The 25,148-nt window shown below is 33.1% G+C and overlaps 1 protein-coding gene across 5 annotated transcripts in view; it reads left to right on the top strand.

Annotated features, from left to right (window-relative positions):
- Positions 1-25,148, top strand: part of MMUT (methylmalonyl-CoA mutase) — a 32,237-nt gene that overhangs the window by 6,737 nt on the left and 352 nt on the right. For 4 of the 5 annotated variants that reach the window (XM_077903717.1, XM_077903716.1, XM_077903715.1 and 1 more), the window contains exons 4-12: positions 1,228-1,385; positions 2,729-2,900; positions 3,892-4,140; positions 6,669-6,780; positions 7,814-7,929; positions 10,436-10,551; positions 13,544-13,675; positions 15,094-15,241; positions 18,934-19,101. In XM_077903717.1, the coding sequence (XP_077759843.1) occupies positions 1,228-1,385; positions 2,729-2,900; positions 3,892-4,140; positions 6,669-6,780; positions 7,814-7,929; positions 10,436-10,551; positions 13,544-13,675; positions 15,094-15,241; positions 18,934-19,101 (1,371 nt within the window). Of the gene's footprint in view, positions 1-1,227; positions 1,386-2,728; positions 2,901-3,891; positions 4,141-6,668; positions 6,781-7,813; positions 7,930-10,435; positions 10,552-13,543; positions 13,676-15,093; positions 15,242-18,933; positions 19,102-21,407; positions 21,549-25,148 lie in introns of all 5 variants that reach the window. The other variant, XR_013383411.1, reaches the window with a different exon arrangement.

The following is a 25,148-nucleotide window of genomic DNA, read 5'->3' on the forward strand; positions in this document are numbered from 1 at the left end:
CTGTGTCTCATGAATAAATAAACAAAATCTTTAAAAACAAAAAAAGGTAAGTTGCAGATCAATAGCATACAGCAGCAACAAGTAGCACCTTTTGCATGCTTATTGCATACTGGCATAATGCTAAATGGTTTAGATGAATCATTTCATTTAATCCTATAACAATTACACGAGGGAGGCATAATTATTACCTCTATTTTATGCTTTAGGAAACTAGGGAATAACAAGGGTGAGAAACTTGCCTAAAGTCTTACGGCTAGTTAAGTAACATAGCTAGACTTTGAGCATTCTGACTCAAGAGCCCATGTTCTTAATTATCATAGTGAATTTCAGTGATTAAGTTTTTATTATTTTATGTTTGGCCAATTCTTGGGAAGGATAATAATTTGGAGGCTTTACAGAATATGTATGATATGTACCCTCCCTAATATAAAGATTTAGGGGAATGGTAGAAATGACCTTTTCTTTTTTTAATCTTTTTATTTATTTATTTTTAAAAGTAATCCCTGCACCCAATGTGGGGCTCAAACTCACGACCCCACAAGAGTCACATGTTCCACCCACTGAGCCAGCTAGGTGCCCTCTGAAAGGAATGCCATTCTCGTAGTGATTTTGCTAGAAATTGTGTTGGGTATGCTTAGCATTAAATGTCACACTAAGTCAAATTGAAATCTTAGATTTTTAAACCATGTATTTATCCTGTTGTGTTTTAATATATAGTACTAAGGATTGAGTCATTTTCTCTTTCCTCCCCTACCATGTACTTGTTCATGTTTAATGACTTCATTCAAATAATAAAATTGATAATTAGTAAAACTTAAATTTATATATCTTCAGCAAATTAACCCAAAGTTACAAGATCTTAGAACCTCGTAAGAGGTCATAGTCGTTGCTTTGGAATTAAAGATGTCTTATTTAATTCTCAGACTGAGGGTTGGTTGCATTTCTAATCTCAACTAATTTATTTTAAACTTTGACTCAAAAGAATGGTTAGTGAAAATTCTTTTTCACTAGGAAAATAAAACAGGTGCAGTTTTTATGATGGTTCATTGAATCACCACTTAAATTGAGTGAATTAAATGTAACAAAGTAAGCACTAAATATTTTCAGTTAATATTAAAGAGTATACTGAGTTGAACATCATTTAAAAATAATAGTCTTTTAGAAAATGGGTTTAATAGAAACTTTAAAAATTTTTATTCACTGCTATATTTTTTATTATTTTTATAGCACATGCCAAAATTTAATTCAATTTCAATCAGTGGATACCATATGCAGGAAGCAGGGGCTGATGCCATCCTGGAACTGGCCTATACTATAGCTGATGGGTTGGAATACTGTAGAACTGGACTCCAAGCTGGTCTGACAATTGATGAATTTGCACCAAGGTGAGTAAATTGACCACAGAGATTGTCTCAATATTAGGAAAGTTTTTAGGACCAATTTATGAGTGTACAGTAGACCTATTGATAAAATTAACTTGTATATATAAATGTCACACTAGATTCTCTTATGTTTTATTGGAGTACTAATTAGAGAATAAGCCAATACTGTGTATAATTAAATTTCAGAATTAAATTTGACTTCTTTCTGGTAACGATATTGATTCTAGCTGTCTTCCCTGAAGCCACACATTAGATTTGCAAAAATGTAAAACAGTGACTGTTTTATTACAATTTTTGACAAAGTATAATTATTTTTCATAAAAATATTATTTATGTTACTTGTGTCCTATGTTTCTTGTTTCTAAATGAATTAATATATAAAACATTGATAGATATTATCCTAATAAAGATTCCTTGGGGATCTTCAGTAATTTTTAAGAATGAAAAGGTATCCTGAGACAAATATCTGAGAACAGCAAAAGGCGTATCAAGAATTTTTATTAGTTTTTAATTTCTTTATTTCAGACTCACCTAGTTTTATAGAAAGAAACACAGCCTTTGTGCCTTTAGGCACAGGCAAGTAAACCAAATGTGTAACTAGGTGCAGAATATAAAATAAAAAGGAGTAGTGGGCTTGGGGGCAATTGGAGAAATGTATGCTTAGACCAAATATATCATTATTCTTTAAAAACAAAACAAAACAAGGGCTCTTGGGTAACTCCATTGGTTAAGCGTCAGCCTTTGGCTGAGATCATGATCTAGGGGTCCTGGGAATCCTGGCCTCGGGCTCCCTGCTCAGGAGTAGTCTGCTTCTCCCTCTTCTCCCCAGTAGTGCTCTCCTCCCTGCTCATGCTCTCTCTTACGATCTCTCTCACTCTCTCTCAAATAAATAAATAAAGTCTTAAAAAAAAAAAAAAAAAAAAACCAAAACAGGAAAACTTCTTGCTATCCGAAGAAAACAAGTTTGTTGTTTGATTCCCTGTGTAGGTGACCCCTGAATTACATATTGGGTATTCTTGAAGTATTTTATTTTTGGATAACTATTCATTCTTTATTTAAGGGTGCAAGAGGAACTTCTTTTATAAAGAAAACCAATTGTAAAGTGAATAATTTCTTAGTGAGGCAAATAATCACAGCCCTTTCTTCTGTGTGCCTAAAACTGTACTTTGTTAGGTTTAAAGCTACTTTAATATATATTCTTTGATTCTAATTCAAATTAAATTGTTTGAAATTAAAATCTGGACACTATTTTCTTTAGTGTGTGATACAATTAGTTTTATTTTCCATTTTATGTTGTATAATCAAATATGTATAAACAAATAATGGACTTAACATTACTATTTTAGGTTGTCTTTCTTCTGGGGAATTGGGATGAACTTTTATATGGAAATAGCAAAAATGAGAGCTGGGAGAAGACTCTGGGCTCACTTAATAGAGAAAATGTTTCAGCCTAAAAACTCTAAATCTCTTCTTCTAAGAGCACATTGTCAGACATCAGGATGGTCACTTACTGAGCAGGTATGTATATATATATATATATATATATATAAAGTGTAAAGTTTTAGTCATATATTGTCTTATAAGCAACATAGCACAATCAGGAAGTAGATTTAAGAAACCAGCTGTTAATATTTGAAAATTATCATTCTGAAATATAATGCACATTTAGATTTTTACACATATTATAATAAATAAGGCTGGCTCCCTCTAGTGGTTAACAATATAAAATCATATAAATCCACTTAACTGTAGTGCTGTTTTACCTTTTTAAAAATAAAAAAAAAAAAAATGTGATGATAAGGAGGAAGTAAAAATCATGACTTAGTTAATATTGTCCTAAGTAATTTTAACTCAAATTCATAACATAAAATTGCCTAATTAAAATTTTGTGCACATAAAATATTTTAGTTATGTTTAAGTAAGTATGCATGCACACAGACTCATTTAAAGGCTATTGTCATGTGAGTGTTTTAATTTCGTTCTATTAGAAAATCGTGTGGTGATCTTTTTTCATGCATTTTCTTTATATATTAAATTATTTTGATACATTAAAAATAATTCATAACTTTAAAGTTACATTGTTCTTACACATTTAAAAGTGCATAAAAACTAATATATCCATATTAAATATGACTTCAGGTACTTATAAATGAAGATATACAGTTTCAGGGTTAGAAGAAACCTTAATAATCATTTGTCTTAACCTCCTCATTTTTATGGTTAAGGAAACTAAAGTTCAGAAAGGTCCAGTGATTTGCCGATCACAGTCAGGAACAGAATAAATCCAGATTTTTTATCTCATAGTACATTGTTTATCTGCTTCATTTATCATTTATTAATAAATCATTTGCTGAGTGCCTGTTAAGTCTGGCGTCTACTAATTTATTGGATATTCTGAAGCCTAGTATAGACATTGGCAAGAAAGTATACAGCAGCCACTGCTTAATCATAGCATCGTTTATCAACTGTTGTTTTGTTTTGCCTTTTTGCTTTTCACTAAATGTTTTAGGATCCTTATAATAACATTATTCGTACTACAATAGAAGCAATGGCAGCAGTGTTTGGAGGCACTCAGTCTTTGCACACAAATTCTTTTGATGAAGCCTTGGGTTTGCCAACTGTGAAAAGTGCTCGAATTGCCAGGAATACACAAATCATTATTCAAGAAGAATCTGGGATTCCCAAAGTGGCTGATCCGTGGGGAGGTTCCTATATGATGGAATCTCTCACAAATGATGTTTATGATGCTGCCTTGAAGGTCAGTTTCTCTTATTTATATCAAGATTTATAAAATGAGAGAAAAAGAATTTCAGATTCAACTTTAATAGTATACAAGTGGAAACATAATTTAAAAATACATGTGTATTCATATTAAAGTATTTTGTTCAAAGAATTGAAAAGCCTACTAGTGTTAAAAGGGTGGAACGTAAAAAAGTAGTCCTTTGTCTTCTACTTACTTTTTTCCTGCTTCCTTGAATCAAATACATCATTTTTGTTTGTTTTTATCTCCATATTTTAAAATTACACGTATCTATTAGGTCTAAGTCCTTCATTATCTATTGCTTTGTAGTATGGTAGTGTAGTATTTTAGCTGATTCTTACCTCTGCTTTCTCTTGTCTTATAATACTACCAATACAATTATATCTCAATAGTATGTATATATCCTTCTGAAGTCCTCCAATGCTCTCCTTTGATTTTTCTCTCTAGTTTCTCTCTAGACCTGCTGACCATTATAGTCCTTTGACTTCCCTTTGACATTATCTTGGGAATTATTTTTACGTCCGCTATGTTGAATTTGTATCTAGAATCCTGTGTCCACCTCTGTTGATTTATCCCTTGTTATTTTGAAGCACACTTCATAGGAACCTCCTTTAAAAGTGGTAACTGGGAGATGACATATATGAAACTTTGGATGTTTGAAAATGTCTTCACTCTACTCAGGATTTGATAGATAGTCTGTGTTTGAAATTATTTTCATTTGGGAGTGTATAAGCATTGATCTACTTTTTATCCTAGCTTTTTATTCTAACTTCCAACTATTTCTGTTTGAAATCTCATGCTATTTTCACTCTCAGGAAATTTCTAACAGTTTTAGGATCTCTTTATTTTTTGAGTTGCTGGACTTTGGTGTATGTATTTTTTTCCTACATTGCACTGGACCTTCAGTGGGCATTTTTTAATCTCGCCCACTTTCGTGTTCTCATAGCTCTGGGAAATTGTCTTGTATTACTTTTTTTGATAATTTCCTCCCTGCCATTTTTCTGTGGTTTCTCTTTCTGGAACTCCTAGTTATTGGATAAGGACCTTCTTAAAAGATACTCTGATGTTCTTATCTGTTATATAACTCATCCATGAGATTCTGTTTTCTGTTCTTGAAGAGTCATCAACTTTAAATTTCTACTTATATATTAAAATTCATATATCATTTTTTTAATTTTCAAAAGCTCATTTTTGTTTTCTGAATTTCTCCTTTGTATATTAATCCTACTTGCTTCATTAATACAGAACCTAATCTTCTTTTCTGAGGATAGTAATTATATTTTTTAAAGTTTTCTTCTGTATCCCGTATTGTCTGTTTCCTCTATGTGCCTTTTGTCTTTAGTCTTATTATTCAGAATGCAGCTTTTTATTTCACCAAGACATCTTATCCTTGCCTCTTTCTGTACTTGGTGTTTAATAGCCCATTGCTTTTCTGCAGAAGTAAATTTTGGTCCATTTTCTGCGGGTAGTAAACTTCCTCAAGGCATTTTCTCTTGACAGAATGGGAAAGAGGTAGTTGCAAATTCTAAAGTATTCCCCTCTTTTTAGCTTCCTATCTTAGCTTTGGCTTCTTTTGAATCCAACACAAATTCTTATTTCTTGAATTCTTCAGGAAAAAAAACAAATTTAACTTTGTTCCTTTCTGCTAACTCATATACCCTTCCAGCATTTATTTTCCCACTGTCTTGTGTATGTATGAGGCGGTGATTAAAGGTTTAGGTATTTTCTAGTATTGGTAAAGATGGAGTAATATCATTACTCTGCTGCTCAAATCAAAAATAAAATTGCATTTTGGAATATATTTTTAAAGAGTATTTATTCATGTGATCATGAATATTTTACTTGTGTAACTAAAAATAAGATTACAGAATTGATGTTAGTTTTCTCTCAAGACTAACAAGACTGTTTTCTATATTCTACGTCCTAGTTTTTCTGTTTTTCAGTAACTTTAAGTACATAATTTCTTCTTTTAGTTGAGATGTAATTGACATATGTTGTGTTAGGTTAAGATATGCAACATGAGGATTTGATATACATATATGTATATATATCTATGAATTGTGAAGTGAATACCAGAACAAGTTTCATTAATATCCATACTTCACAGTTATAAAATTTTTTCCTGTGATAAGAACTTTTAAGATCTACTATCTTAGCAACTTTCAAATACACAATAGTGTATTGTTAACTGTATGGAATTTCTTTTTCTTTCTTTCTGTTTTTTATAGTTTCTATTTATTCATTTAAGTAATCTCTACACCCAGCTTGGGCCTCAGACTCACCAACCCAAGATCAGGAGTTGGATGCTCCCTCCAAATAAGGCAGCCAGATGCCCCTAACTCTGTAGAACTTCTAATCAGTGCTCTTGATATTAACTTAATTCTTTTCTTATGAAACATTAAACTTGCCACTAAAATAGTTTATGACTTTATTAATATCAGTAATTATATAGTGTAACTATTGTATAGTTTATAGAAATATCTTTATATTCTTTTCCAGTTTTACTAATCTGTTTTTCATATTAGCTCATTGATGAAATTGAAGAGATGGGTGGAATGGCCAAAGCTGTAGCAGAAGGAATACCTAAACTTCGAATTGAAGAATGTGCTGCCCGAAGGCAGGCAAGGATAGACTCTGGTAAGATAAAATGAAAACATTTATATGTGAATCTAGTATTTAAAAAGAGATATTAATTTCTGTTTGAAGATAATATATGTAGTTAATAAGACAAAAATAATGGAAAAATGAAACTTGGATAAAATGTTTCATCTCTGTTATCTCTCTATCTGTCTCTTTGTATTTTTGCATGGATGCACATGGGTAAGCGTATGTAGAGTATGAGTGGAGGTATGCCATTGTGTGTGTGTGTGTGTGTGTGTGTGTGTGTATAGTGTGTAGGTGGATATCTTCAGCGTTTTAAAGATATTGTCATTATGCTTGCATTGGAGTATTAATTTATTCAGTCAGCCAACACTTTTTTAGTATTTAGTATTTGAGGCACTATGCCATATCTGGGCATACACCTGTGAACAGGTTAGACATGCTCTCTGCACCCTTAGAGCTTGCATTTTAGTAAGAGAAAATGACCAAGTAAACAAAATAATTATAGATTGTGATGAGTTCTATAAGGGAAATAAGGAGAAGTGGTGGGTGGCAGGATGTCTTTAGATACAGTAATAATCTGGTAGTTTGAGGCAAAATATATTCTTACTATGTTCAGGAAACATCTAAACATCTTTATAATTCTGTTTTATTACTTTTAAATTTTAAGAGTATTTTTTGTTAAAAGTGATTGGGTTATAAGAGAATTCAAGAATATATTAGAAATGCTATTGGATGTTAATCTTCTCCCTTTTAAATCTTGATGTTGCTGGTATTATTATTTTAATTTTGTAGTGTTAGAAGTGTTTATCAGGAAACTCTGGGAAGAATAATAACTTTGGGAGAATAATAAAATAACAATAATAAAACAAAAATCCCTTACAGAGATTCTGATACATAACTTTTCTTTCCCCTCTCTTCTCATTTTATTGGGATATAATTTGTTGATCTATATTGAAGTTTTATTAGGATTTAAGAATACTATGTAAAAATATTAAGCTTATAGGGAAAGTAAGTGATGATCAGAGCATTACTATCTACATATTGTTTTCCTCTGGGAAATTAATAGGTTCTGAAATAATTGTTGGAGTAAATAAGTACCAATTGGAAAAAGAAGAATCTGTGGAAGTTCTGGCGATTGATAATACTTCAGTGCGTAACAAGCAAATTGAAAAACTCAAGAAGGTAATAACAGCTATCGTTTTTTGAGTGCTTTCTATATTCTCGGCACTGTATAAGCCCCTACATTGTTGTGCTTATTAAGCCTCATAACAACTACATGAGGTGGGCATTATTTCCCAACATTTTAAAGTTAAAGAAATTTAAAGTTAAAGGCACCTGGGTGGCTCAATGGGTTAAGCATCTGCCTTTGGCTCAGATCATGATCCCAGTGTCCTGGAATTGAGCCCCCTGTTGGGCTCCCTGCTTGGTGGGATGTCTGCTTCTCTCTCTCCCTCTTCTTGGTGCTACCCCTTGCTTGTGCTTTCTCTCTCTCTGTCAAATAAATAAATGAAATCTTAAAAAAAAAAATGTTAAGGAAACTAAAGATAAGTTTGAGTTTGAGAAACTTGACCAGAATAAATAATTGAACAACCAAGACTCAAATGTAAGTCTGTTGACACTAAACACTCATGTTTTATTTATTTATTTATTTATTTATTTATTTATTTATTTATTTTAGAAAAATTGGACCTTCATGGTTTATTTGTTGGAACTTCATGGTTTATTTGTAACACTCATGTTTTAAATCTTGACAGCTGTCTCTGTGAAACTTACATATTGCTATTAAAAACTGCTATAATAATAATACTTCCCATAATTTATAGATTAAAACAAAGGCTTAAATGATTATGTAACTCACTCAAAATCAAAACCAAATTAAGTTCAGAGTATCTGAACCCAGGACTTCTCACTATAATTTGTTTCTGATCAGACCCTGGTTTCTGATACTACTCTGAAAGAATCATTTGCTTTCTGTTTCTTTTTAATTCAAATATATTTGATGGTGCTGTAAGTAAGATACAGTTTATAAATGAAATATATTTATTTTGATTGAAACTAGAGTTCTGTCTTACTTTAGTTCCAATTTCTTGCCAAGATGAATCAAAGTATATGAAATACTAAGATAAAACATGGTCTTACAGTTAACAACCTATATATTTCTATTGTATGAAGCTATGGTGGGCTCTTTATCTTTTATACTTACTTTTATTTCTAAGGCAAGAGACTTGACATTCTTTAGTGATCTTTAATGGTTTTCCTCAGTTTAATTTCCCTGTGAAAATTTAAGATCTGACTTCTTTTTCCCCTCCTCAGTTTAGATATTCTTTAGGAATCTAATAGGGTTTGTTCAGTGAAACTGAATGCACAACTATCATCTTCTATTTTTTTCTATTATAGTTAATGGCAGTTATTTATTTTTTTATTTAATTTTTTAAAATTTAAATTCAATTTGCCAACATAAAATATAGCGCCCAGTAATGGCAGATGTTTAATGACATTATTTCCATTTTCACCCTCAATCAGGAGACAATGACCCCTCTCTCACATTTTTGTCATTTTTTAAAAGGTCCTATTTAGGATGTAGCATTTTATTTTCAGTCATCACAAAAGTCTGAATATTTATTATGTTAGGAAAACTCCTTTTCTCTTCTCTTATACTTTAGGCTTTTGTTAACTCTGCACCCTCATAATTTGAGGGGTTTCATTTGCCATAAATGATGTTAAACTTTATTTCAAGCAAGAGAAAAATTCAATAATGATAATGGAGTTGGGTTTTTCCTTGCCCTTAATATAAGATTTCTGGTCCACTTCTGCGTATAGATACAAGATTTTAGTAGCATCTTGAGTAGTATCATATTTTAGTCTTTTATAGGTGATGCAAACTTGTAAGAAATTGGATTTTATGTAACTTTGTTTAGGCAGGTTATTGGTAAAGCAGAGTAGAGCTAGGACCTGACAGGAAAAGTTTTTGACCATGCTTTTCATTGTCTTTTTGACTCTCTTGCTATTTTTCATTGTCTCTTGTCTCTTCTGGATTTCTTTCTTTATTATTTTTTAGACCCAATACAGGGCTTAAACTCAAAACTCAGAGATGAAGACCTGAGTTGAGATCACAGGACTGATACATAACTGACTTAGCCAACCCCAGGTGCCCCTCTTTGGGTTATTTTTGAATAAAGAAAAACAATACACGGATATATTATTACCAATATATTGTTAATTAGTTAAGGAAAACAACATGTAACTGAAATGTTTTCTAAATTATAACCTGTTATTATTTTTTCTTCCTTGTCACTCTTATTCTTTAGTGTGCCTTTGAAATTATGCATATAAAAGATCTACTTGTTTTCAATGTCCTGTTACCTTAGTAAAGCCTAAGTAGCATGTACTATATGGGAGAGTCACCATCTATTTTTTATTATTGCCCTGCTTGTTTCTGACTTATCAGAATTATCCAGAATTCAGTATTATTTTAGGAAGCCCTTTAATGTTTATTTAATGAATGAATGAATGAATTGAATGAGTATCCGACCTAGGATACATTTATTCTCTCCTTGTCTTTCCTTTTGTTTTTGAGTTTTAGGATTATGGAACAATTTCTATGTGATATATATCAATGTCTAATTTCCTGATCTCTGTTTTATTAGGTATTCACATAAATTGTCCCTTTTCTTGACTTTTTCATAAGGTCAAAGCCATCAGAGATCAAGATTTGGCTGAACGATGTCTTTCTGCACTGACTGAATGTGCTGCTAGTGGAGATGGGAATATTCTGGCTCTTGCAGTGGATGCAGCTCGTGCAAGGTGAGGATATTGAAATTTGGAGATTTCCAGGCAGCCTGGGTGGCTCAGTGGTTTAGCGTTGCCTTCAGCCCAGGGCATGATCCTGGAGACTCGGAATCCAGTCCCACGTCAGGCTCCCTGCATGGAGCCTACTTCTCCCTCTGCCTGTGTCTCTGCCTCTCTCTCTTTATGTCTCTCATGAACAAATAGATAAAGTCTTAAAAAAAAAAAAAAAAGAAATTTGGAGATTTCCAAATAATAGAAGTGGACCAGTTTAGCTTTTTAAAGTGTAGTTACTTAAAAAAGTTGATTATAAAAACCATGTGAGCCTAAAAGAAAGTATTGGAAACTCAAATGAAGTTAGTTCTTATTTTCTTTAAATATCTGTGCGCTTACAGCATTCATATTTTTTTAAACATGTAAACATTAAGAGGATTTAATCCTCTTAAATAAAATTTAAAAATGAAACATTAACATTTAAAATATACAAGCATGCAGTCCTCAGGTTTTGAGAAAGCCCATCTTACAAAGGAAAATACCTTCAGATCATTATTAACTAGCTAATTTAGTTCTAAACATTTCTACAAATGAATGAACAAAACAGGGCAAAAGTGATTGATTTTGTCATATTCAGTTACTGGCAAAATAAGGTAGTGAGAACTGTTCAGGTGCATGTGCTCATTTCCCATCTCTAGGAAAAAGCTGAAGGTTGGTCATTTTAGCAGCTTGATGGTAATGAATTATAAGTGAATTCATGTAGGTTCCAGGGGTATCATGAAACCTTTCTGAGCAAGAAAGATGCTTAAGCTCTCCCATTTCCTTCATTGGATGAAAGGTAGCATGCTGAGCACCCCAGGAATCCATGTGCCACAGTGTGCTGCAGGACAGTGCAGCCAGGTGGCCAGCTAGCCAAACAGTGGGGTTCCTGAAGACATTTTATGCATTTACAATACTTGGTCATTACCAGGGTTTGAGCAGATAAAGCATTATTCATGATACTCTAGGGTCCACTCTTCTGTAAGCATGTGGAGCTATTCTGTATGCATGTGGAGCTATTGAAGGTGTATTTAAAATCCGTGAACAGATTCTGTATTTGAGTTCATTAACAGATCTGTGCAACCAGCTAAATTTTGTTTAGCCACTAGTTACTAAAGCTTTCTAACAAGGTTTGGGAAAGGGTCAAAAGTATTCAAAGATGAGAAAAGATGAACCAGCCTTTTAAGAGTTGCAGCAAGTGAAAACAAAAAAACTCACTGAAGCCCTTCGGAGGCAGCTAAGCCTCCTTTACCATCTACTCACCAGAGTGGGTGAAGTATATTAATACTGTGTATTTCCCCATGGCCCAGGATATTTGAAACTATTGTAATGAATTCATGTCACTCATTTGTAGATTGAGAAGTTTGATGTACTTTCAAGTATAGGGAGACATTTTTATTTTTAACAGTAAACCTACTCTCTTTTCAGAGGTAGACAAGGTTTCTCTGTCTTCCAAAGCTTTTCACTGTGTAGTTATCTTTGAATAGATAGTCGAAAATAAAGGGCAGTCAATGCTTTGCCTAATAGGACATGCAGAAAAGCAAGTAAACCACAGAAAAATTTCTTCCAGTATATGATGTCACTAAATGAATTATTTTTGCTTTTGTTACGTATTGCCTAATATAATGAACTTTTTTTTTTAACATGTTGTTTTAAGTGCTTAAGGGATAGAGTAAATACATAGTATATGGGTTGGGTTTGTGTGTGTGTATTTTTTTTTCCAGTTTTAATTTCTTAAAAGAAATAAGACTTCTCTGCTAAAGTCCTGCAATGGTCTCCCATGGCTTTTGAATTAAAATCTAAAATAAATAAATAAATAAATAAAATTAAAATCTAATCTTACCACGGCCTGCAAGATTGTGTGAGATATGATTCTGACCTGTATCTGTGATTTCATCTTATTCTATTTCCTTCATGATGCTGTGTTCCCAGTGTCCTTCTTTCTAGTTTTAGAGCAAAGAACATGTTTTTCTACCTCTCAGAATTTTTGCATTTAGTACTTTCTTTTTCAAATAGTTTTCCCCCTTATGTTCCCTTGAGTTTCTCCTTCTCAAATCATTTAGGTCTTAGTTGAAAAGTTGTATCTTAATATCTTCATTATCTTTAGAATAGCTTCCCCAGAGACCCTCTTTCACCTGTTTCAGTGTGTTCAAAGTGCTTATTATCATATGAAATTCTTATTAATTCATTTGTGTGCCTGTGTATTATCTGTGTCCCCTGATTAAAAGATAAGTTCTATAAGATCAACCCCAGTCTCATTTATCACCATATGTCTAGCACTTACCTTGGTTGGCCCATATTCGGCATTCAATCAATGTTGAATGAATAAACAAATGGATGGAATATGCTAAAAGACCTACTTCCTATCAAAATGTATCAGCAGGAGGGGTGTCTGGGTGGCTCAGATAGTTAAGTGTCCAACTCTTGATTTCAGCTGACCTATCATGATCTTAGGGTTGTGAGATCAAGCCCCAAGTTTGGCTCCGCACTGGGCCTGGAGTCTGTTTAGGATCCTCTCTCCCCCTCTGCCCCTCCCCTTGCTCATGCTCTCTCTCTCTCTCTCTCAAAAAAAAAAAAAAAAAGTATCAGTGGGAATCTTGCTTTCTTTGCCTATTTGTATTGCCAAATTGTATTTGGTGAATTATTCATGTAACCTTTACATGCTTATCTACTTACAGTTTTTAAATCATTTAGTCATTTTTTAGTTAACAGTTGTTAAAAAGATATTGCTATGTATAGAGGCTTCCAGAATTATTTTTCATAAGTATTCTGAGGAGAGAGACTTTTATCAATGCAGTAAAAAAGCATTCTTATTTAAGCAAAATAAGTCAATCAGAGAAAGACAAATAGCATAAGATTTTTGATAGCCTATTTTTTACTTAGGTAATAAAATATGTCTAATTATATTAAGTATTAAAGTAAGTACTTTTGTCTCAATGATGATGTTAATAGCGCCTTTATTATTTTAATATTTTAGATGTACAGTTGGAGAAATCACAGATGCTATGAAAAAGGTGTTTGGTGAACATAAAGCTAATGATCGTATGGTGAGTGGAGCCTATCGCCAGGAATTTGGAGAAAGTAAAGAAATAACATTTGCTATCAAGAGGTAATATGTGAGATTTCTTTAACCAGAATGTCTTTTTTATTAACTTAATACCCATGAGTCAGCTACAGGCTTAATTTTCTCACACACCATTTGGAAAACATTTGAATCGACTGTCCTGTTAGTCTGTAGTTTTACTAATGTAATATTTTGAATTTTCACCATAGTTCCCTTTAGGTATTTCTCATTTAAAACAAATGTTTGTGGGCACCTGGGTGGCTCAGTTGGTTAAACATCTGCCTTCTGCTCAGATCATGATCACAAGGTCCTGGGATCAAGCCTCATGTGGAGCCCTCTGGTCAGCCAAGAGTCTGTTTCTTCCTTTCCCTCTGTGAGCTCTCTCTTTTGCAAATAAATAAATAAAATGTAATAAAAAAAAAAAAAAAAAAATATATATATATATATATATATATATATATATATATATATATATAAATATAAATAAAACAAATGTTTGTCTAATTAACATTGATACTGCTTCATATCCCCTGGGTACTTATATTTTAGTTTCCTTACTACAGTATACATTTCCTAAGTTTATTCAAATTGTTTAATTGCTGAAATAATTATAATTATAAAATAATTTTCCTGTTTGAAAATAAGTATTTTGTGCCATCTATACATAAATTAAAATCAAACTCTCTTGACTGACAGTAGGTAACACTGTCAAACATGATTAGGACATTAAAATTAATATAAATTTTTCATACTTCCCAGGTATGTAGCTTTCTGATGATTGTTCTTCTCAACCTTTGTAATAAATTTCCCTCTTTTTATGTCACTAGTTATAAATATCAAAACATCCAAGGTGAAAGTCATCAAAATGGAAATTTTTTTCTCTTAAAAAAAAACAAATGTAGTACTTTTTCACATGGGGTGTAAATTTATTGATTTAAGCTAGCAGATACTCTGATTAACTGTCATTAGAAGGCACCACATTGCTTTCAGCTTGGAGGAGTTCACACTTGTGATGGGTAAGTGAGATACGGACAGTTCAAAACAACTAGTGAGTCACATTTTTATAAATAACTCTGAAAGGCACCTTTTAGTTTATATTTAAATATTTATGTATCTTATACTCTGGAGACTGGCTTAAGAAGGTGAAAAGTTGTCATTTCCTCATCGTGTTTCACCGTGATTTTCTCAATTGTTACGAGCTTATTGGCTGTGCCATCTTTCAGACTTTCCTTTAAGGGAAAGGTGGTAAGCATATCCAGGCCTTAATGGAATTCTCAATTTGAAATAGAGATATTCACAAAATATGAGTAAACAGATGTAAAAAGGTGTTTTTAAATAAACTTGAAAGATTTGCTGTTAATAAATTATAGTTTTTATGTCTTACCTTTGGACAATTGCTATATAACCATTGTATTTTAGTATTACTACTTTTTAGTAGCTGTTCTATTTTAAAATGTTCTTAGGGTTAATAAATTTATGGAACGCGAAGGCCGCAGACCTCGTCTTCTTGTGGCAAAAATGGGACAAGATGGACATGACAGAGGAGCAAAAGTTATTGCTACAGGATTTGCTGATCTTGGTTTTGATGTGGACATAGGTCCTCTTTTTCAGGTACTGAAAATTGTTGGAGTTTCAAAAAGAGGGTCATAAATCACTTAAATTCAGAAAAAAATAATATTAAGATGATAAACCGTGACAATATTTTTCAAGTTATAAAAGAAGATGAGTTCAGCAAAATTCCCCAATCTATTTTTAAATGCATATAATCCAGTTAATTATGGCAGAAATAGGAAAGTAATGTAATTTATGTTAATGTACGTGTTTCTAAAACTTTGTAAAATCAGTATCAGTAACTAAAATTGTTACTAGGCTTCTGAAACTGTAGGTTATTTTCAGAGGTCTTATTGTATCATTTATTGAGATTTGACTAATAATTTATGGGAAAGATAGCCCATAATGGATTGGTGGAAAGTGTTTTGAAAGGGAAATCAAACATCACAGTGAGAGCGGAATTCATAATTAGATTTCTATTCTTGTTATTCTCTAGTAGTAGTTTATTTAATCACAAAATATTTGATTCAGCAAGTTAATTTGTTGGAAGTAAATGAAGCTGAAATCCTCTATAGAGTGATACAACAGTCATTCTTTACAAAATATCTTTGGTTGAGTACATTGTAATAACTTTTATATTAAAAAGCTTTATCCACTATATACCTATTGATCATCTATCAAATGCTAGGTTCAGAGTTGAGTAAGATATGATTTTTGTCTTCAGGGAGGTTACAGACTCTGAACAGAAAGAGATTTACTTATCAGTAATCATAGCAGAATAATAATCACTGTAATTGAAGTTTGAACAAGGAACTTGTCCAAGTGTCCTGGAACTTATAGGTGAGCTGTGCCCTTCAGAAGCCTGGAGAGCAAGGCAGGGAAGGGCATGCTAAGAAGAAGAGTTGGCTTGAGCAGAGGTACAGAACCATGAAGGCATGATGTCTTCAGGAAACTGTAAGAAGTTTAGTACAGTTAGAATACAGAGCTTGGGATGGTATGTAGATTAAGATGAAGAGCCTTATATGCCATTCTGAGAAGTTTGAACATTATCCCAAAGGTGTTTAGTCAGAGTGACAATCAAATGTATACTTTAGAAAGCTCACTTTCCAGAAAAATCACTTTCTAATTTTAGTATATGTGCTGCCGAAGCGAGCACGGAAAATCACTTTCTGAAGTGGATTGAGAAGAGCCATGACTAGGTGCAAAGAATCCAGTTAAGTAGTTCAGTAATCTGAGTGAGAAGCAAGGCAGGCCTTAACTGAAGCAGTGTCAGGGTTAGCAGAAGTCAGCTAAGATTGTGAAGAAAATTTAAAGAGAGGGCTATTTACAGATAAGGAGGCAGGCTTAAGAGAACTGGCTTACAGAACACTCAGGTGAAGATGACCATGTGAGTTTATATGCATGTCTGGAGCATAGAAGAGAGGCCTCCATAATAAATAAGATTTTCAGACTTATCAATGTGTAAATGGTACATAAAGCCATGGAAACTGATTTAACTTCCCACTAAGAATGTATTTGAGATGAGAACTTGAACATTAAAAGGAAAAAGAAAAGGAGGCAGCAAAGAAGGGAAAGGGAATGGAGTGAGGAGTGAGATAAAAAACTGAGGAAGAAAGAGTTTCAATGAAAAGGAAAGTCTGTTATTCCACACTGCAGATGGGTCAACTAAGGTGAAGACTTTTCACCACCAAAGAAGTAAACTTTCCTGAAGAGGGCGGCCCTTTGTAGAATTTGTAAGTTTTCCCTTTTGAATTTTTAAATACTACTATTAGAGAGTCTAGAAGAAGTTTTTACTATGAAGAGTTAGCCTGAACTTCAGGAGATAGATACATCCTTGAGCTGTGTTGGTAGGTAAATTCATAAATGCATTTAAGCTAGATTTTGTTAAGAATCTCAAATATATTTTAGACTAAATAAATAGATTGCTTTCATTCTTCCTTTGAGTTGAATACTTTCCCATTCTAGTTTTTTACTTCTATTCTACCACCCTTTTATGTTAGCTTTTTGTTTGCCTATTTGTTTGTTTTAGGGAGGGGGAGAGAGACAGGAGGGAAGGGCAGAGGGAGAGGGAGACAAGCAGGTGCCTCACTCAGTGGGAGCCCAACATGGGTCTTGATCCCAGGACCCTGAGATCATGAGCTGAGCTGAAATCAAGACTCCAACACTTAACTGACTAAGCCACCTAGGTGCTCCTTTGTTTTAAATAATGACCAAATATAATAATTCCTGATATTTAGCAGTAGCTTTTGGGAAATATTTTTTTATATAAAATAAAAGTAATTAAAAACAATTGTCATCCATTGGCATTTGCAAGAATTTTTCAAAGAGCTCTAGGTTCATTTCCCTATTAAATGCCATCTATAAAAATATAATTTACCTTTTAGTACTACCAACTTTGTTAACATAATACTTTGTCCTTAAAAAAAAAGAAAACTTATCTGTGGGTGAAGGTACTTTCTTACAGTTCTGTGTCTGATTTAATTAAAATTAAATTTGAAGTTTTAAGATGTTCAACATTTGAACACAAAATTCAATTTAATGTGTATAAGCATAAAGCATGGAACTGAATTTGTTTAAATGGAATTTTAATCTAATAAATTTTATAACATGGATGATGTGAATGACCAATCATGCATATAACAATTAAATTTCTTAATACCAAGAATATGCACATTTTCTTAAAGGTTTTAATTTCATAGGTTATATTTTTCACCAGACTGAAGGTTTTACCAATACGCTGTGTGTTTTACCTAAAGATCTTAAATGTGGCTCCATTACTGAGAACATAGAATCTTTTGTTTTCACACTGAAATTATGAGCCTTAAAATACTCCCAAATTAAGGAAATTTTCAGATTTTGATAATTTTTTGAGCTTATGATTGTTCAGTGGTTTTTGAGATAACCTTTTCCTTTCCAAGTTTCTCAAATTACAGTATATTTACAATGAGAAGCTTGTAGGTATCTTTTATATGAAGTGATTTGAATACATGCACATGATCAAAGCAAATGGTATAGACTCATTCCAGAAAATGAATATGATTCTGGGTAACTCAGTACATAATTGAATACTTGAAAATATCCTTTATGATTCTGTATTTCATACTGGTTAAATCCAGTTAATAATGAAGAACAATCATACTGGCACCATTCCTTTCTTGTTTATGTATTTGCCAAGATGTTGTAGTCCCTTCACTGGTTTCTAGAGTTCTCATGTTATTTTGATTTGTACGTTGTTCAGTGTCTTCATGGGAGACCGAGGTCCTGGAGCTTCCTAGTGTGCCATCTTGCTAACATAACTCTTTCCCATTCTATTTTAAAACTGAAGATTCACTTTTCATATTGAATTTTATGTTTAGTCTTTTACTTCATAGATACTATATAATGTGTTGTCTTGTACTGCTCAACCATTCAATAAATGTTGATAAGACAACAGATGTAGTTTTCAAAAATTGTAACATGGAAAGATAATATATTTTGTCTATATTTCTTATCTAAGGTTTTTTGGGAACTATATTTTGGTGTAACTTAAATCTAATTGATAAATTCTAGGGCTAGAAGCAAATATAGCACTAGTGTTTATTTTATCAATTGGATGAGTTGGTATTTATGATTTGAGAATGATGAAATTTGAAGTTATTCACTTCAAGATTTTTAATGAGGAAAACCTTGGAATGCCAGTTAAGTAGGTAACAGTCTTAAAATACTTTTTATAATAAATGATGATTTGTTTCTTGACCTTCTGATTATTTTAGACTCCCCGTGAAGTGGCCCAGCAGGCTGTGGATGCAGATGTTCATGCTGTGGGTGTGAGCACACTCGCTGCTGGTCATAAAACCCTTGTTCCTGAACTCATCAAAGAACTTAACTCCCTCGGACGGCCAGATATTCTTGTCATGTGTGGAGGGGTGATACCACCACAGGTATTGTTCATCTCCTGTATTCTGTATTTTTCTAGTACTGTAATGGGAATTCTGAGTAATATTAGTTTATATTTAGTTTCTAATTTACTGTATATGTTTACTAAAGATAAATTTGATATAGATTTTGATCTAAATTATTTCCTGGTGATTTTACAAAGTAAATTTTACTAAAAATGTGGGGGATGTTGTTTTCTTTCTTTCTTTCTTTTTTTTTTTTTCTTTATTCTAGCAAAACCTCCCAAGTGTTTCCCAATTACATAAGATGTTTCAAAGAACTGGGGCAAAGATGGATGTGAGAGGCATGGGTTGGAGAGAAAGTTGCATCCCTCTAGCAAGGGATGTTTGCTCTTGGGCAAGATGCTTGTTTCCTACTCTGCCTTTGGGCCTGTTAGTGAGCACCTGTGATTAGAAAGCTAACTACAAAACAGAGCCTGCTTCATGGGCAAGCTATGTAGAGTGCTATGTAGAGTTCAGGGCTCTGTGCTTAGAGAATTCCCACATTTGATTTGATCGGGATGTTGTTTTCTATTCAAGCTATATTATAATTCATTATATATAATTTAATTTAACAATTTATTTTTATTTTTATTTTTTTTAAAGATTTATTTATTTATTTATAAGAGAGAGAGAGAGAGAGAGAGAGAGGCAGAGACACAGGAGGAGGGAGAAGCAGGCTCCATGCACCGGGAGCCCGACGCGGGACTCGATCCCGGGACTCCAGGATCGCGCCCTGGGCCAAAGGCAGGCGCCAAACCGCTGAGCCACCCAGGGATCCCCAAATTTAACAATTTATAAAGCTTTTATGAGGGAATTACCTCTTTGCAAATTAGTAACCTAGATATATACTTTCTTCATATTCAATAAAGAATGATGGAAAAGGAACAGGATAAAAGTAATAAAATCTCACAGCTAGAAGAGAGAAGAATGATGAACACACCAGTGCATGTATCAACCCTCAAGCACAGATATAGGAACACTCTTTGTCTTGGTAATGAAGTGAGTCCTTTGGTTAACCAGTCAGCAGCACATGCTTCTATTGGTTTAGAGTAGCTTACCTTATTCATTTCTTCCATGTTTCCATCCATGGATGTTGCCCTAACTCAGAGCTGTTTCAGTTACATGGTTTTGCAGAATATCTTCTTCATTAAAACTAATTTGATTGGGGTATAGTTTTCTTAGAGCTAAAAATATCGTAATCCAGAAATGGAATCAGCCAGCCCTGAAAAGTCAATAGTTTGAATTTTCCCTGATTGGAGAAGAGGTGGATTCTTGAATAAAAATGTGGATCCTCTTAGAAAAGGAGAAATGAATGCTAGTTGACAATCAGTTAATTTATTGATGGGATGGGGTGATACCTTCCACATATTACCTTACCTGTCATTTAAAATAATTAGTTAAGATACAAATTTGTTCTATTTCCAATCCAGTTTTCAATTATATCAAGTTTTCTTTTTCTACTGAGAATAGAAAAAGTAGAAGTATATATGAGATTGCTCTAAATGAGATTGATGGATGCTAAGACCCCTCCCCTATAGTAGGAACCTATCATTGAAATGTGATCTTATGTCTAAGTCTAAAATTTTTTCTTTTATTCCATTCAGAATATAAAACAGTGACTTATATACTACTTAGGAAATCAGAAAATATATGTATGAAATTGTGAGGTTTATAATAATGTGGGGCTAGCAACCAAATTATATTATTTATTCTTTCTAGCAACATAATACTTATGGTGATATAGTCAACAGAAAACTGCTTTTCTAAACATATTTGCTTATTATTTTCACAAATATACTTTACTATATGGGCTTTTGAAAGGGCTTTTATTCTTTATTGTCTGTCTATGGAAACTTTTATTTGTATTGCAGTTTTAGAATCTATACTGTCTAAGCTCTTAGACATGATAAAATTTAAGAACTAAAATAATTAGGCTGCACAAAATATTGGAATTGCAATATGAGTTGAGAAAAAACACAGGCTTGTTATCTAAATGAGCTGACATTTTCAAGAAACACATTTTACACAAGTTGTATTAACCCTCTGGATATGGATATTTGAATTACTCAAAGCATCTGTAAATGTTTTCCATACTTTTTTCCCTGTGAGTTTAAAGACTAAAGATTATTTTCAATAATGACACACTTGTGTGTTAATATGAGTATCCTTTATAATTGTAGCAGTCACCACCTATGCATTTTTCGCATTATTTGTTTGCAGTAAGTATATAAAATAGCACTATTACTCAGCTGAAAGTCATTTAGATTTCAAATTAGGAATCACTAATATATGGTGGTTAATCAAAACAGATTTTGCCACTGCCATCGTGGAGCTTAGAGATTCTGCAGCTCAATTAAATAAATATGATCTGTCCTCACCAGTGTGTGTTAACTACAGTCTGGAACTTCTGACCTTCTTCAACGCAGTGGTTTCCAAATATTTTCGGCAAGGTTAGCAGCCCCATGATGCTTACTTATTTTATGTAGTAGACACTATGATTATATGCCTGGCCAGCTCAGTAGACGATGTTTTGAAATAAGTTTTTATTTGAAAATAATTTCAAACTAATAGTAAGATACAAAATGAAAATAGTACAAAGAATACCTGTGTATCCTTTATTTAGAGTTACTTGTTTCCAACATTTTATCTGCTCACTAAAGTACATTTTATTTTATTTATTTTATTTTTTTATTTTTTTAAATTTATTTATTTATGGTAGTCACAGAGAGAGAGAGAGAGAGAGAGAGAGAGAGGCAGAGACACAGGCAGAGGGAGAAGCAGGCTTCATGCACCGGGAGCCCGATATGGGATTTGATCCCGGGTCTCCAGGATCGCACCCTGGGCCAAAGGCAGGCGACAAACCGCTGCGCCACCCAGGGATCCCTAAAGTACATTTTATAAGGCTTAGGTAGATCTAGAACCCTTTCCCCATTTGCAAAATTTCCATCCTTTCCCAGATAAGTCTTCCGTTTCAAATACGTAAGTCAGGGATCAGAGCAAATGATATATAGAATTATTAGGAAAGATAGAAGAGATAACCTATCAATTTGACCATCCCCAATTTATTATTTCATTGTTTTCTTATGAAATCTTAAATCTATAGCACCTGCCCAGGAATAATGACATGCTTGAGGTGTTTTTAATGTGTCAAATGTTGAGGTTATAAAAATGATTAGAAATGTTCTCTGACTTTAGAAGTTCAGACTTAGGGGATGCCTGGCTGGCTCAGGTAGTGGTAGAGCATGTGATTCTTGATCTCAGAGTTGTGAGTTTGAACTGCACGTTGGGTGTAGAGATTACTTACCAAAAAAAAATCAGTTTTTTTTTTTAAGATTTTATTTATTAGAAAGTGAGTAGGAGAGAGAGAGAGCATGAGCAGGGGAAGGGGCAGAGGGAGAGGGAGAAGGGTGAATAGGGAGCCTGACATAGGGCTTGATCCCAGGCTTCCAGAATCATGACCTAGCCAAAGGCAGATACTTAACTAACTTAGCTATCCAGGCATCGCAAAATAAAAAAAATCTTAAAAAAAAAGAAAAAAATATGTTCAGACTTAGGAGAAAAGTTCAGTAAGATGTGTTAAGTGTCATTGCCAGGATATAGTATTTACAAGAATATTACAAGGAAATATTAAAGACAGGAAAAAAAAGTAGTTGGAGGATAATTGGCATGACCACATATTCATCATCTAAATGTGACTTCAAGAATAAATATAGGGCTTTTAAAAAGGTGTTGAAAAAGTCTAAAAAATGGGCAGAGGACCTGAATAGACATTTTCCAAAGAACATATACAGATGCTGGGGACCTGAATAGACATTTTCCAAAGAACATATACAGATGCTGGCAGGTACATGAAAAGATGCATTAGGGAAATGCAAATCAAAACCACAATGAAAAAAAAAAACCCCACAATGAGCTGTTATTTCACACCTATTAGAATAGCTATTATCAAAAAGGCAAGAGATAACAAGTATTAGTGATGATGTGGAAAAAGGGAACCTTTGTGTACTGTTGGTGGGAATCTAAACTGATGCAGCCACTATGGAAAACAGTACAGAGGTTTCTCACATTAAAAATAGAACTACCATGTAATCCAGTAATTCTACTTCTGGGTATTTATCTGAAGAAAATGAAATCGCTGACTCAAAAAGATAATATGCACCCCTATGTTTGTTCATGTATTAGTTACAATAGCCAAGAGGTGGAAACAACCTAAGTGTCCAGTAATGGATGAATTGATAAAGAAGATAGGTATATATACATAATGGAATATTATTTGGTCATAAAAAAGTAGGAAATTTTGCCATTTGTGACTATATGGATGGAACTTGAGGGCATTATGCTAAGTGAAATAAGTCAGACCGAGAAAAATAAATACCATGTGATCTCACTTATATGTGGAATCTTAAAAACAAAACAACTCCCACAGAAACCCAAACTCATATACAGGGAACAAATTGGTGCTTACCAGAGGCAGGAGGCAGGGGATGGGCAAAACAAATGAACTTAGTCAAAAGGTACAAACTTTCAGTTATGAAAATAAATAAGTCATAGGAATATAATGTTACACTGTAGTTAATAATGCTGCATCATATATTTGATACTTACTAAGAGTAAATCTTAAAAGTTCTCAACACAGATACACAAGTTTTGTAACTTTTTTTTTTTTTAAGTTTTGTGACTTTTTGATGGATGTTAACTGGACTTACTGTGGTGATCATTTTTCAATATATATACAAATATCAAATCATTATGTTGTATACCTAGAGCTAATGTGTTAAATGTCAATTATACATCAATAGAAAAAAGAAAGACTCATAAAAATAAAGAGGGTGCTATAATAATAACCACAAAACCATATGATCACCCTAGTCGATAAGGATCAGGGATTTACAGCCTGTCTTAAAACTTAATATTATAGCTACAGGTACCTTCATTTTTAAACCGAATACATCCTGGAGCAGTATTTGTGTCCTGGGAATCTTCTCACTCAAACTTTGTGTTTAAAATAAACTGACAAACAGCAGCGGAAACAAGAGAGAAATTTTTTTTTAAATGAACTAATCTTCATTTACAGAAAATCTAATTTCATCATGAAGCAAAATTCAAAGTACCACTATTCACCCAAAGAAAAAAACCCCACAAATTCAAAAAAATATGTGCACTCCTCTGTTTATTGCAACATCATTTATAATAGCCAAGATATGGAAGCAACCTAAGTGTCAGTCTGTAGACCAAATGATAAAGAAGGTGTGTGTGTGTGTGTGTGTGTGTGTGTGTGTATAACACGGACTATTACACAGCTGTAAAAAAGATGAGATTGTGCCATTTGTGACAACATGGATGGACCTAGAGGATGTTATGCTAAGTGGAGTAAGTCAGACTGAGAAAGACAAATACCACATGATTTCAGATATAAGTGGAATTTAAAAAAATAAGGGAATAAACAAAAAACAGAATCAGACCTATAAATACAAAACAAACGGATGGTTGCCAGAGGGGAGGGTGTAAAAGGGAGTGGGAAAGACAGGCTTTTAGTTAAGGAATGAAAAAGTCATGCAAATAAAAGACAGCATAAGGAATATAGTCAATGATCTTGTGATAGCAATGTAACATGACAGATGGTAGCTGCACTTGTGGTGAGCAAAACCTAATGTATAAACTTGAATCACTGTGTTGTACACCTGAAATCGTGTAACACTGTATGTCAACTATATGCAAAAAAAAAATTAAAACAAAACACCCCCCAAAAGTATTAGCATTCACTAGCTGTAGACAAAATATCTTAGAGGAAATAAATAGCCTTATAATGCAAACCTATAATGTGATACTAAATTTAACACAAATAATTACAAGTAGTGAAAATCAAGGCAAAAGAAAATTATATGATTTGGGGCATAGAACTTCTTGCTCAGTGGGCCATGTTTCCTACCACATATCAAACACTGGGGTATTTGGAAAATGGGTACAAGTGGTTATTATTAGCACTTCCAGGGAAGGAAAAATTTTTTAGCTTCAAATATGAATAGTATACCAGTTGAGAAAGCTGGGGG

The sequence above is a fragment of the Canis aureus genome, chromosome 7, assembly GCF_053574225.1.
Source record: "Canis aureus isolate CA01 chromosome 7, VMU_Caureus_v.1.0, whole genome shotgun sequence".
Lineage (NCBI taxonomy): Eukaryota > Metazoa > Chordata > Mammalia > Carnivora > Canidae > Canis > Canis aureus.